Source organism: Lathamus discolor, chromosome 4 (genome assembly GCF_037157495.1).
Source record: "Lathamus discolor isolate bLatDis1 chromosome 4, bLatDis1.hap1, whole genome shotgun sequence".
Classification (NCBI taxonomy): domain Eukaryota; kingdom Metazoa; phylum Chordata; class Aves; order Psittaciformes; family Psittacidae; genus Lathamus; species Lathamus discolor.
In genome coordinates, this window is record NC_088887.1 from 35,203,681 (window position 1) to 35,218,515 (window position 14,835).

General features: G+C 43.8%; 1 protein-coding gene across 9 annotated transcripts in view; it reads left to right on the plus strand.

Moving 5' to 3' along the window:
* The first annotated feature begins 6,887 nt into the window (after positions 1-6,887).
* The window catches only part of SLC37A1 (solute carrier family 37 member 1), a 39,459-nt gene continuing 31,511 nt past the window's right edge, over positions 6,888-14,835 (plus strand). For 3 of the 9 annotated variants that reach the window (XR_010612222.1, XM_065677023.1, XM_065677030.1), the window contains exons 1-6: positions 7,574-7,968; positions 8,565-8,627; positions 10,137-10,198; positions 11,740-11,907; positions 13,624-13,705; positions 14,544-14,670. Coding sequence is in view for 8 of the 9 variants with exons in the window: in XM_065677023.1 (XP_065533095.1) it covers positions 11,852-11,907; positions 13,624-13,705; positions 14,544-14,670 (265 nt within the window). In the remaining variant the exon portion in view is untranslated. Of the gene's footprint in view, positions 6,981-7,054; positions 7,446-7,573; positions 7,969-8,564; positions 8,628-9,890; positions 10,065-10,136; positions 10,199-11,739; positions 11,908-13,623; positions 13,706-14,543; positions 14,671-14,835 lie in introns of those variants that run through there. The other 6 variants (XM_065677026.1, XM_065677024.1, XM_065677025.1 and 3 more) reach the window with 6 other exon arrangements.

The following is a 14,835-nucleotide window of genomic DNA, read 5'->3' on the forward strand; positions in this document are numbered from 1 at the left end:
CTATACAAAGATATGCCATATATTCAAGTAAATTTCTTAGTGTTCAAGGTAGGAACCTAATTACCCAGCATTCAGATAATAAATAAATAATATTTATTTAGTAAGATGTGTCACTTATGTGGCATGTGTGTTGCTTTGTTTTCTCTGGGGCAAAGATAAAAAAGGAAGAGAGCTATTACTCCATACCATCATGTTCTCAGCTCATAGGAACCATTCTGGTTTCCAAGTTAACACCCAGTTACTAATTTGAGAGTGCTTTCCAACTGAAATGTTTAAGAACACTGAAGTTAAATTTGTTACCTGGCAGAGCATTTATTAATGCAAAATTGTGGTGTTATTTTTCCTTCCTGCACATCCCCAGCATTTGACTAGAAGCCTAATTTGCAGAATGGCTGTACTGTTAATAAGGAACTGCAGAGTATACAAGCTACTGCTCTGATTGCTTACCTCCTGCAGAACTGTGTATGAGTGCATGCTATCTGAAGCATAGCCTGTGCATTTCTTCCTTTCTCACTCTTGATGAGTGAGTTTCAACTTTCACCTAAGGATGGCTGAATTCTTTTATCTACAGTAAGGTAATGTCTCTAATTATGAAACTGGTTACTTAGTCTGTGAGCAGCATATTAATCCTAAGCAGACACTGTGGCTCAGCGCTGTAAGGGAAAATATGTTTGGGATGTACATAGAGGTGCTGCCTCGATGACAAAAATAACCGATTATGCCTTTTAGCTTCAAAGTTGATGTAGCCCAGGGAACAGCTGTGACACAAACAGGAAGCAGTGACAAGCTGTCAGAGACACCCCGACTAATGATCACTCACTGCTCCTGCTCTATGTATTACTTCAGAGTCCTGAAGGAGGAAAGGGTCTAAAAGCAGAACAGTGTACTCTCCTTGGGAAACAGCCAAAAACTGTTTATTCATAAAATCTAAACTGCTCTGAACCTAAGAGTGGCAGACAGCACAAACATCTATCTATACATCAGGGTCACATCGTTTGACCTAAATGAGGGAGGCATCATTTAAAATTTTCTGTACCTAGAAAATATCTTGTTTATACGGAGGCATGTAATTAGTGACAAAGAGTATATATTTTGTAGTTTCTGCTCTTCCAGTTGCATTTGGGTGTGTTTCAATCTCAAAGTTAAGCTTTAAGTATGTTAATACTGAAAGGGCTGCTATTATCCTTATTTTCTTGTTCTTCCTCCTTTTGCATCAAAGGACCAACATAATATCATAAATATTCTTAAGATCCCACTGAATTTGTATATAAATTTCATGTAGCAAAAGACCTGAGAGTGTAAGTGAATGTGCTCATTGTCTGCTCTGCTCTTACTGCTGGCAATGACTGCCAGTCACCCTGGCAGGAGAGGGCAGGAGCTGCCAGGAAACCTGGTTTGTAGTTTGATCAGAAGTCCCACATGGAGAGAGAGAGCTCCAGAGAAATCCAAAGCTGTTGCTGCCAGAGGTGCTTACAAACAGGAAAATATAGTGACATGGCAAATCAAAAGGCTACCAGGCACAGGGCCTAGTAAGGTTCCTCCTACTGGAGAGGACATCCCTGGGCATCATTTTATCCTGCTTTGCAGGTCCTCGCTTTGAATTTAGTCACATTATTCCTCTGAAGGGGTGAATGGCTAAAAGGCATTTTTAAGCCCTGTTATGCTCTTGGCTGTCTTTGGACTTTGTCCTGTGTTAAAGATGGGGGCGGCTTCTGGCAGTGCAGATGCTTTGCAGGGAAAATGCTGCTGTGCCAGTCCTGGACACTGGGGCTCCTTCTGGCAGGTTGCACAATAAATGTTAGAAACAACATCTGTTATTTGTTCATCTCTACATTGTAATCAGTGTCTTTGCTTCCAAGGGGTGATAACAATACAGCAGGGTACAGACGTTACATCCGATGTAGTAAAGGCGGCATGCTTCTTACTTCACACTAGGTGTACTTTGGCATTCCTGCCCTCTAGGAGTTCTCTGCTCAATGCCCCTGTCCCACCACACATCCTTCTTCCAGGGACAATGCCTCTGTGAACCAGCTTTTCTCCTCCTGACCAGTGATTTGGCTTTAGGGAGCTGCCTTTCAAATTCTGCCACTAAAATTACTAGGAAGAGTGGTGGTAATTTGCCTGGTTCACAGGTTGGTTTCCTCATTTCACATGCTCTTCAATCACTATGGACAGAGCTGGTTACTTTGTGAGGGCCAGTTGTTGGACACTCAAGTCAATCTGAGTTTTCCTCTGGGGTAAACTAGAGATGCAGATGACCATTTATTGCTTTTGGTAAGGGCAGGCCTGGTCAAGATTGTGTCTTTTGACAGGGATTTAAAAAACAGATATCTCTGGAGAAATACCTTGTTATCTTTTAGAAGACAATCATTTACATTTTTCTCCTTATAAAAGCTAAAACCACAGTCAAGTGGTCAGTATCAGATCCTAGCAAAGTATAAACTGGAGCTGTCAAGAAAAATTTAATGAAGCCAGAAAAACAAGTAAATGACCTTTCAAGCCACTCAGTTTACAACCGCCTCCTCCAGGTACAATTAACATTGGGATATCCTGAAGGTGGGATGATTAGAAAAGCGTGGTTTGTATGAAGCCATTCTTGGAATACCGGTAATACTTTTGCATCTTGGCCAAATATAACCTTTCAGTTCACTTCTGCAAGGTATCCAAGGGAAAGCATTATGCTGTATTTATACCCTTCCTCCCATTTCTCTGACCTTACTGCTCTTTTTGAAGTACAGAGTGCATTCTGTTCTTCAGACATATAGGAAATATGTCAGCTTTATCTTTTACCTACGGGTTCTCCCTTTCCACTAAAGTGCAGTAGGAACATACACAGGTCACTTCTATTCCATTTAGGAAATTGTGGCTAATATATTTTCTCAAGACTTTTATGACAGTGTTACTACTGCTACCAAGAAAGCAGTTGGCATTTGTGACATAAAAAACTATCATATGGTCAGCATAAGAATAAAGCAGTGTTAATACTACATTTTCTTTACTTTTCTCTGGAAGTGGGTTTTGCTTCATTAAACAAACAAAACCCCAACCCTAAGCTTCTTTAGTCAGGCATAGCTTGTAATGACATAAAACTAAAGCACCCCAATTCTTTTGTCCATAATATCTGAAGTCCTAATTCAGAAAGAATTCAATAGAGAAGAATGAAACGATTGAGGTAGATGGGACTAATTTGCGGTCTCCTTGTTCCTGTAAGCTTGAATATCTCCATACTTCATCTTCTTATACATGACTCGCAAGACAATTACTTTAGTGTAAGCTCTCTGTTCTGGCCTGCTTTCTATTTTGCCATGGTATTTGTAACTGTTCTGGTATTTGATACCTATTAAAATATGCCTCAGTCCTTTCTTCTCATATAATTACCTCTGCTGATCACATTTGCAAACATGGAGAAATGAAAAATACCAGTAGACTCTCTGCCTCTTTCAATCTGTTTACTCCTCAGCAATTGTTTACATAGCCATTTTTGCACTTCCACTCAGATCTCCAGAAATTTATGAAGAGTAGAAATAAGGACAAAATAACAAGAGAAACTCTTCCATTTCCTACTGGAAGCAGAAATAAATTCTTCAAGATAAGCTCCTCAAAATAGATGTTCTCTTGTAATGACAGATGGTCTATATATTGTTTTACAGACTCCATTTATAATAATACAGCTTGGTTGTGTTTGGGTTTTTTTAAGATTCTGCGTTCTCAGTATGTTCTTGTTCATTTTCCTGCAAGCATATGGCTAACAGTATGAAAGATTACTTAGTTCTCTAACCAGGGAACCTTCAGCCTAGCTGCAGGGGCCACTGATTCCTGATCTCTCCCCCTAGTAGATCCTACCCAACAGACACCACTGTTGCTACAACTGCTTTTCTTACAGATCTTAGATGGCACGAGGTGACTTCCCATTCCCATTCTCCCTCTGGAAAGCCTTGGGGACAGTCAGAGTAGCATACTGCCAGCACCAGTGATTCCATTTTTCTGAATGGAACTGGGGACTGATAGGTGACCCACGGAGTTGAAATAAACAATGTTATTCCTCAAGGTCTCCTGCAGTCATAGCGATATCTATCTTGATGTAGGAGGCCTGGAGGCAGTTTTACTGCCCTTTCCTCTCCACTTTCCACATGCTGTAGGTTTTTTCATTCCTAAGTAGCCTTTAGTACTTGTGTACCATCCTGCCCTGGCTAGGGACAAGGCTGTGCTGGCTCAGTGGCCTTGTCTGAAGCTACTGACTGGTGATTTTCCCTTGCTTTCTGGCAAGCTAGATGTGATGAAAATACCAGTTTGGAAATCACGTAGTCATATTAGTGTGGTGCTGTGCCAGCACTAAAATTTCTCATCAACAAACAGGACATACTGGCTAACTCAACTAGATAACTTCCAGATCACAGCTGGCTTGCCTCCAGCCCTTTCTTACTATGGCCACAGCAGGGCTCTACCTGACTACCCCCATATATGCAAGCAGAGCCTTTACAGCCTCCTTGTTTTTTGGCTCTTCTGGACAATTTTTTGTCTGCCAAGGCTCGATGGCAGGTTATATTTGGATTGCACCCAGTTTTGATATTAATTGCTGCTCTCTGTTGGGAAAACAAAGCATGTAAAACTAACAAAGACAACTGAAAGTGAAAGCTGTGATTATATCCGCCCTGAGAATTCTACTACCTGTGTGGAATAAAGTCTAAGTGAATATAAATTTTTATATAGTAAAATATTATTTAACAACTCATTATTACATAAAGAAGTTATGAACTTTTCTCATCCCCTAAGACAAAAAGAATACTCAGTGGCCAAACATTAGCCTGTGCAATTATGAATCTTAAAATAGACTTGTACAATTTACTGGAAACAAAATAAATACATAGACAGCTAAAGGGTGCAGTGGTCTGCATTCAAACCTCTGTTCAGCCATCATCACCTATTCAGCAAAGGAAAGCCTATGCTGACATCCACTGACTTTGAAGTGGTTTGCTACATCAGGAGTTGAGGAGTTAAGAACACCACTCCTGTTCAGTGGAAGTAGAATTTAACTGTCAACCAGGAAATTAGATTATCTTTTCTGAGAGAAGCGTCAGCAGAAGCACACGTAAGCATCTGTCAGCTCATACATCTTTATTGCCGTCTGGTTTTGCAGACAAGAACATGCCCCTTTCTATTTCTTCTAGCATGAACATTGCCAGAGGCTCAGAAAACCAAGCTGCTGCCACACTTGCTACCCAACACAACCATTTGCTGGACTGTATCCTTCATTTGTATTTCCTTCTAGACAGGAACTGGCAAAATGTCTTTTCTACAATTTTTTTGTGAGGCTTATATGGGTTTTTTGTTTGGCTGGTTGTTTTGGTTTTGGGTTTTGTGCTCTGTTTTTATAAAGCATTTACTCTTGGCTGCAGACGTCCTTTTACTTCTGATGATTGAACAAAGGATGGACACCTGGCCCTCCTTTAACACTCTACATTAGCAGGCTGTTCTGCAGCCAGCATCACAAGATCCGGCTGCTCCTGCTCTCTGTATTCTTGACGGCTTCTGGCAACTGTTGCTGCTGGTGATCAGCACTGGCGTAGCAGAGAGCAGCTGTGCCAAGCATGGCAGCCAGCAGGTTTCAGTGATGTTACAGGAATGGATTATGCAGGACCTTTTTTTTAATGAGAGATAGTTTCTACTTTAAAATACCAGGGGGTTCTGTGGCTGTGTGGCTTGTACTTTTTGCAAGTTGCTTGTAACTGAAGATAGATACTCAAGCAAGGCTAAATTCTTAAGGAACTTAAGAAGGGCCAGCCAACCCCAGTTTAAAAATACAAGTATCCCAGATAATGGTGATAGTAGTTACGATAATTCAGGATGGCTAATCACATATACAAACAAATACTCTGTGATGAGTCTGACTTTTTCTGTTGTAAAGAGACAAATCTTCATTTTTCGGGGTGTGTGTACCTGTCAGAAGGCCTGGGTGCCTTCCCATGCTGGTACGAAAGGGCAGCCACCTGATTAATGAAATCACTGTAGGTGGAGGAATGTTCGCTGACTGGGTTTGGTTTTGCTAAATGGTTGTTGCAGCAGAAACAACAAACATCAGCCTATACAGCTGCTCTGCTCTGGCTGTAACTACCCCACCTATGTCTGATGTTAGTGGGTGCTTTCACTACTTACAAACCTCAGCGAGAAGGAGTGAGCCTGGGCAGGAATTGACATCTGCGAGTGAAGCGCTCAAAAGCAGCAGACAGTGTAACAGGTACCAGCATTCGCAATGGTCTGAGTGTAACTCCCAGACCCTGGTTCTGCCAATGTCATTGTAAGGGAGAAGGGCATATTTATTGACTGGGAGAGGGGGAAGGAAAGATGCCATGAGGATCCTGGAGCAAAAATCAGTATGTGTCTAAGTGTTTGAAATGCAGGGCCTAAGAAAGACCACACTGGAAGCCAAAGAGTTTGTTTTATTGGTATTACCAGCACAGGCAGGGCGAGAGGGAAGGGACGAAATGAAACAGAACATTTTCACAAGTGCCCTAACTCGGTTGCTTGTGCTGGGCAGGCGATATTCCATAAGGGACAAATAGTTGTACAGAGATATTAAAACCGGCCCAAGGTAACTGTTAGCAGCTATTCCATTTTGGATAATGTAGACAGTGTAAGGGTTATCCATGCTGGTGAGGTGGTCATGATAAAGAAACACACCTGCAGCTGGAAATCGATATTCATATAAGTAACTAAGCTTTGAAATACTTGCTGAAAATGAAAACACACTGTATGGTTAGGAAACCAGAAGGCAAACATTTAAAGAAGTACCACTGCTTGGTTGTTTTCCCCACCAGCTTTAAGATGACCCTGCAGTGTGATTTCTTAACGTTTACGGTTAGGCTCCAGAAATACCTTCCCGTATTTCAGGTAGGCAACTAACACGCGCTGTAGCGAAGCATCTGTACACAGAGCCTGACCCGGGACCGGGTCCCGCCTGGGGCTCTCCCTAGCGATGCCGGGTAAGGCGGCGAGGGTCGGGCTGCCTGCGGGGAATGGGAGAGGCTGCAGGGGTGAGAGGTGGCTCTGAGAGGGCAGCGGCTTTTCGCTTCCCTCAGTGGCGAGGCCCCGCCGGGGCTACAGTTCCCGTCGCACGCTTCACCGAAGCGGGGCCGGCACGGACGACACCTCGGCGCGGCAATTAGCGCCGCCACGGCCCGGCCCGGCCCGGCCCTGCGAGGGTACCCGGCTGCCCCGAGCCAGGTCCCGCAGAGTCCAGCCACGGCCCGGCCTGGCTCCGCAGGGCGCCCTCCTCCCCTTGGGCGTCGCGGCGGGGAGGGGCCCGGGCGGACCGGTCCCGCCGCGCAGCTCCCGCGGCCGGGCGCGGCTGCGGATCGCCGCCCAGCCGCTCGGCTTGGCGCGGCACAGGCCGGCCAGGAAGGAGGCAGCTTCCGGCGGCAGCAGGGCAGAGGGAGCGGCGGCACCGGGTAGGCTCGGCTCGGGGGGGCGGGTGGCCGTGCACCTGCCGTGCCCGCCGCGGAGGCGGAGCGGGGGCGTCGCCGGCGCTTCCCGCCTGTGCGGCGGCAGCGGCCCCTTCTTCCGCGGGGCTGCTCGGCAGAGGCGGCCGGGCGGCGGGTGGTCCGTGTGTCCGCCGGCAGCAGTGGGGCAGGCGCTGCCGGCGCTCGGGCGTTCGCCTTCCCGGCCGCCGCCGCTGCTGCTGCTGCAGCCGCCTCTCCGTTCGCTTTCCTTCGCCTTTTGTCTTGCTTTCCCTACGGGCTTCCCAGCCGGCGGGGTCAGGCGCCGGACAGGGAGGGTTGTTTTGCGGGCGCCCCAGGGTTTCGTTGGTAGCGGCGGGAGCCGCCGCTGGCTTGTGACCCGCAGGGAGACTACAAGGCAGTTGTGACCCAAGGGCAGAGCCCAGCCCTCGGCAGGCGCTGAGCTGCTTGGAGCCTCCCGTGGGCTGCGAGCGGAGGCTCCTAGGGTCACAGCACCTCGTACGCGGAAGGAGAGGTGTGTGTGTGCCGCGTTCCCCTGGGCTGGCCCCGCGGTGTGGCCTTGGCCTGTGCCCCGCTTCTGGGGAGGCTGGGTGACTGCCCTGGCTTCCACTGGGTCATCTCGTGTTGCCGTGGCTGCCGCTGCGGTTGGTAATGCGGGCTGCTGGGGCGCAGGTGTGGGTTCACTGTGTATTCACAGGGTTCCTGTCCCCTGTTAAGTTAGGATTAACTGTTTTCCACTTTAATGGAAATGGAAAGAATACGGCCATTTAAGGTCCGAAGGTGACGGATTTGGCAGTTCATGGCTCAGGTGCAGAGCTGCTGGGAATTAATTACAATATGCATTTGCTCTGCACGTGTTTAAAGGCCTTTTGAGTCCTTAAGGGCACCCTGATGAGGATGTGCATTACCCACTGTCCCTTCGTACACAGAATTAATGTCTGTTTTCCAGGCGAATTGTGTGTGTGTGTATGGCGGGGGGGGGGGGGGGGGGGGGGGGAGAGGGAGCAAGCAGGCAGGAGCTTCATTCTGGCACCCCAGCGTGCAGCACAGCTGAGCCAAGGTTTGCAGTGGCAAAGGCCAGTCAGGAATGGCGGTGTTTTCCTGAAACAGGGAGGGAGCTATGTTTCAGCCAGTGCAGCGGGGAGCCTGAAGGAGCAATACAAAGTTTAGAAGGTAAATATGGATTCAAAGTAAGTACCAGAGTATTGCTTTATGCATTGCAGTACGAGGAGAAAGTGCAGTATTTGTTTTCATTGTCAGGGAAAATAGTTGCTGAAAAGGAAAGAACATAAAACCGGTTTGAGTGATGGAATTGGAGTTTGTCATCGGACTTCATTAGTAAAATGGAAGCATAAAGGGCGTACTGGTGAGCTACCAGTTATGTGTCGTAGCCTGTTAATGTCATTCTAAAGAGTAGCTTGGTTTAAAAATCTGGTTTTATCTACAGCAGGATGTGATCTTTATAGTTGTTATCAAGAATTTTATTGCCACTAGTTTCTTTACATTTATGGAGAAAGTTCTGTTTGGTAACAACACATGAATGTCAGAGGAACTTATGGGTGTATGGAGACAGAGACTGTTGATGAGTAAAGGAGAACTTGTGTGTCTCTGCCTGCAGAAGGTAAAACGAAATCGGGCCCTGTCAAATGGTTAGAGTGCAGTTCTCTAAACACTGCTGAAGTCCAGTCACCTTTGCTAGGGCTGTGTGACTCCAGTCTTACAGCAGGGATATACTGTTAGGAGGTAGCTGTGAGTGTGATCTGTCTGGCAGGTCCACAGATGAGCAACCTTGTGTGACTACTTAGCATTGAAACTTTTTGTACCAGGCGTGAAGTCTTTTTCTGCTTACACTAAAGCAGTTAAATAATAACCTGTTAAACAATTACTTTTCTATGTTTACAATTGCCTTGTGCCATTATATTTTAAGAGAACCATTTAAAGAAGTTTATGACCTCAGAGTTTTGTTCTTTGTTGGCCTCTCATTTTTTTCCTAGTAGATATTTCTGCCAGCGTACTTAGCATGATAAGTAAAATAGTAGTTGTAGTGTTTGGGATATCTGTGACATGGGAGAAGTGGGTTTGGGATCACCCTGAAATAGGCCTCCTACTGCTGGAAGAAAGATTCACTCCTACTGTAAGCTGCTTGTGCCCGCCTCTTTTTCTTCTTGCCTTTCTTCTCCCAAATGGAGCTATCAACAGCTCATTTCAGCCAAACATGGAATTAGTGACAAGCAGTTGTTTTGAAATCGGAGTTCAGCTGACATAACTAATGAGCCCTGGCTGTAAGAGGGGGTTCCACCTTTAGTCCCTGCCTTTATACTTTTACTGCTTCTGATTCATCCTAGTAACAGTTTTGTGGCCACAAGGTGAGTTAATATACTCTGTTGGACCAGCTGTTTTTCAGAGCAGGTTTTCTGAGGGATCAGCCACCTGAACCATCTCTCTATGACTACAAGGTCTGATGTAGAGAGAGGCAGGGACCTGCAGCTTTGGATGGGAGACTGGAAGAGGGTGTAGGGTTGCACTTTCCCTAACCTCTGCAGCCTCAGAGAGGAGATAGGAAATGCCTTTTGGAATGATTCTGGGGTCTGCTGATTAATTGCACAACCAGTTATGTGATGCAGGGCCAGCGGGAGGTGGTGGAACATGTCAAACGAGATTAACAAGTTAGTTCACTCTTAGGGGACGGAGGTGACAAGCTGACCCAGGACACTGGAAAAAACAAAGGCGTGGAAAAACTACAGGTATGGCGAAAATGTTTCATCAGAAAGGAGAAGACTCTTGATCTCCTGGTGGGGTATTCTGTTATGTGAAGAGGTGGTAGTTTTCTGCTGTTGCTGGGGAAAACAAGCCTTTGTGGATAGTGAGGCTGTCAGGTTGCTGTCTTTGACCCAGCAGATAGTGTTTGATATTGCAATTCAGCTGGCTGTGGAGTAGTTTTGATTTCTGTAGTAAAATGGGGCAATAAAGATGAGAGGAGAGAGGCTTACACCTTTGCCTGCCCTGTGGCAGCCTCTAAAATTTCCGGGTTAAGATAAACCTTTGGTCTCGGCAGGTGTGTTTTCTTCTGCTTTAGCTTGTCTCCCGTTTATTGCCTGGAGAGCTAGTCCTGTACCCCAACAGCTTCCCGTCAGGAGCATGACAGCGGCTGTTGCTGGTGTTAAGCCACTAGCTGGGCTACTGGGAGGGTATGGGTTCTGTTGCAGCCTGCAGCGCGTTAGTTGTCATCCTGCTGGGGTGGTTCTGCTGTTAGCACACAGTGAGGCCTTGTTTGCATGCATTAGTTGTGGCCACACCTTTTGCCCACAGTGCCTTTTATCATCTTACTCAACAGCTGGCTCGCATTTGCTGTGAAATAACAGTGCAGCTAATTCCTGTTGCAGTATCTGTACTACCCCTCTGTTAAGGGGCTTTGGCCCAAGTTTGAACAAACAGGAGGAAAGCCCTGAAATTTTAAACCAAACTAAACTGTTGCTGCCATGGTCTCTCTCTTCCCTGCATGTCGCTTACGCACCTCTCTCTGGTTCTGGGCAAGCTGGTGCAGAGAGCTCAAGTGCTGAAAAAAAAACCACTTTTTATTTGTTTGTTTGTTCGGTTTCTTTTTTTTTTTCTTTTCCAAGTTTTCTGACAATGTGGTGCTTTGTGCAGTGCTGATAACTGAGACAGGGAAATTGGGCTGGAAGAGGGAGTGTGGGTTGAGTCTTGCTGGCAGCATTGTTCAGCAGCACCCACTCTCAGGCTGGAGGAGTCTATTCTGGGCTGAAAACACTACAGTCATTTTCGAACAAATTTCAGCCTCCTGAATGTTTCTGATGTAGTAAAATAGATCTTAGTAAGGTGGAGAATTGCCTATATGTAGTCTTTCTGGGACAAAAATTCTGCATTTGGATGTCAGCTGGCTTTAGATTATGTTCTAAGTGCATCTTTCCCTTGTGTCCTCACTGCTTTATGTTATGCTGACTTCTCAAAATAGACTATGCATGATAAAATTCAGAAGAGGCTGCTATTTATATTTGCTTAAAATTCTCCATTACATTTTTTGATGTCTGGAAGGTTAGTTATGGTAATTACTTCTTTCTGAAAGAGAAAGCTGCTGATTCAAATATTACGATTGGAAAATACTACAATAACTTGATAAGAATATTTACTTATCAGCATCTTTTATTTGAAGATCAGCAATTAACAATGGCAGAGTAAAGAATTTGCCATGTCCTGACTGAAGGTGTAAGGAAAAAAGCCTGCAGGGAGATCAACTCAACAGTGTATCTTCCACGTTTGTTAACAGCCTATCATCGCACGGCTTTGGGAGGAGCTTTGTAATGCGTTCTGAAGAACAAATAACATTGTCAGAAGTGCATAATTGTGTTGCCTAGAATTTGATACAAGCTGTTGAGTAGATGGCTCAGCTTCCTCCTGGGATTCGCTTCATCACCTCATTTTCACGAGATCAGTGGTAAGTCTTGAAGTATGGTGGCAACCTTTGTTTTGAACAGTGTAAGTTTGCATCAGAATACTGTTGCCTTGCTCTATATTTGCTTTCTCATTTCTTAATATATACAGCAAGAAAATATAGACAATTGTATGATAAATATGGCTGACATTTAAAAAGTGGGATACTTTGTGAGGGAACCCAGACAAACCTTTAGTAGTCAAGTGCACTAGAGAATAAAGCCTTTTGTCCTTTTCTTTGCAAGTTATGGATTTGGAGGGATGAATTTCAGATATTTATGTTCAAACTCCTAGGTGGAAGGGATGCTTGAGGTTAGCTTTCTTCTCTGAACCAGAAATATATTTTCTCCCCCCAGATTTGGTGTATAATATACCTTTGTAGAATTACAGTTTTAGTTCTTAATACTGTAATATTTAAAACCAAAACAAAACAGCCCTCAAAAATCCCAACACAAACCCTCTTTGCTTTAGGAAAGCTAATCCTGGAAGTTGGATGGCGTTAGTTCTTGTGCTTTCAGAGACAGAAAACTGAGTCAATTGTGTGTGAATAACAGAAATAACAAAGCACTTTCCATTTGAGCAATTTTACCATGCTTTCTCTAGTACAGTAACAAGGACAAAGTAGTTCCAGTTTTACCACTTTCAGGATGTTTTCAGTTATGGGGGTGAATAACTTCACGACAGGATAACTCTTTTTTTATTTTATGTTATTTTTTTAACATCTCTCTGAATATGCCAGAACTATAAAATAAGACCCTTGTTATCTTAAAGTGCATAAGCAGAAAATTATTTAAAGAGGTTTGTTAAAAATTAGGGACCATAGTAGGCTGTGTGATATTAGATCTTTGTATATATATATGTCCTTTCATTTACAAATACTAGGTTTAAGATCAAGGCTAGCAGGAGCCAGTCCATACACTGTGATCTGTCTATTGTTAAAAGCACAAAGCCACAAAACACTTTCCTTCTTAAACAACTGAAATGTGCTGCAGGTGGAGAATAGAATAGATCAGATTGTTGTCTTTGTTTAATGGTTGCAGTGACAGGGATTCTGAGGTAACCTTAATTCAGATGAACTGCAGAGAAAGACCCAAGAATGCCAGGGAGGTACCAGGGAAAATTCCCAATCCCACAGCTGGTTAATTATGTTCCTGGGCTCCAGCTGGCAGTACACACAGGCAGTGTCAGTCCCCTGTCAGTCTCTAGAAATGGCTGATTTCTTTTGTTATAGAGGAAGGCAAAAGTAAAGCAAAATCCTAAAAGCAGTAAGGAATGAAAGAAGGAATAACCCACAGTAGCCAAACTGACAGTTCACAGAGCCATAATTTTATGTCCTAATCATACCCGAAAACTGGATGAGACAGTGAAATGTGAAATATGATTATAAATATGTTTAATGTTGAACTGTCTTTTAATAGCTGCCAAAGGATGGCTGTAAACAAGGTGGATTGGCTCTGTGGGTTCCAGAGCACTGCAATGTTGTCCTGTGCCTGTGTGCTACACAGCTCCCACCCAAAGCCAGGTCACAGCAGATGTTGTAAAGTAGTGTAACTTCTAGGGTGGTTCTTCAGGCTGTTGGGGAACATGGAAAAAAATTGTCTTCCGCTATTACAAGATTACCAGTGATTTTTATAATGTTTGTGTGACTTAACGCTAAAAGTAAATCTGAATAAAATAAGTTTCTAATACTTTCTTTTCTATTTTTTTTTTAATATTGTAGGTACAGAGCCTTCATTTTCTCTCTCACTTTCTTCTTGTATGCCAGCTTCCATTTATCAAGGAAACCTATTAGTATAGTTAAGGTAAGCAAGGTTGCATCCTTGTTTAAACATCCTTCTACTCCTGTCAAACACGGAAGTAGTCACCATTTTCAGTGTTTTCTTTTGTGAAAGGCAGTGTTGAACTTTAACTTGGAATGGTTTGAAAGCTGAAAAAATGATAAAGCTAGTATGCAGTGACATTTACTTGATGAAGTGTAGTGAGACCACATAGAATATTGTGTACATGTCTAATCTTTGGGTTTAAGATTTGAAACACCTATGTCTGCACTTAATTCCCATGTGTTAATCTAATTATAGACGCTTAGGAGTTTATAGGTTTACATTCATGTGTTTGGAAAAAGTCATAACTGATGAGTTGAACGTGATAAAACTCTACTAACATTCACGAGACTGTTACAAGTGCTGTTGAGCATCACAGACATATTTGTCTGGACACCTGGGATTCTCTTCCCAGTGAAGCTTGTGGCAAAATATTACCTGATTCTAGGTTTCTTAGTTTGATCTTCAACTTGTGTAACTTGCTAAACACAAATCATATCCCCAGGACAGTGTTGAATATAACTGATGAGTAATAATGGGTAACAATAATAGCTTGATGTTAATGCAGAATTTCAGAATTCTTCATTATCAGAAACACCAGTTCACTGTGGCATATTATTTCTAACCATGTAATTACTCTTTCATGTAGTGGTGTCTTCACCCAGCAAAATACCAAACAGTTAGTAATGTGTAACAATTTTACTGATTTCAGAGGGTTTGACGCAGGTTCGTACAAAGCTAGAGGTGTTAAATTTGTTGCTTTATGGGGATTAACAGTCACAAGTGAATTTTCCATTTTCACATTTTCTTTCTGCATCAGGGAGAGCTGCATAAGCATTGCGCTGCTTCACATGAAGTTGAGCTCAACTCATACAAAGAATATGCTGCCCAGATTCAGTCTGTCAAAAAGCCATCTAATGTATCTCAGTGCGGTTGGGAGCCGTTTGGTAAGGGTTATTTGTTTTCGGTTTTCTTTTTTTTCCTTCATAATATTGAGCTGATATTCATAATTGGATTATTTGCCTCTTGCTATTTCTTCTTCATGTGTGGAAGGATTCAGGAGATGTGTATGGGAGGGGTATATTGTTTTCCATGTTCTCACTGAAATTTAC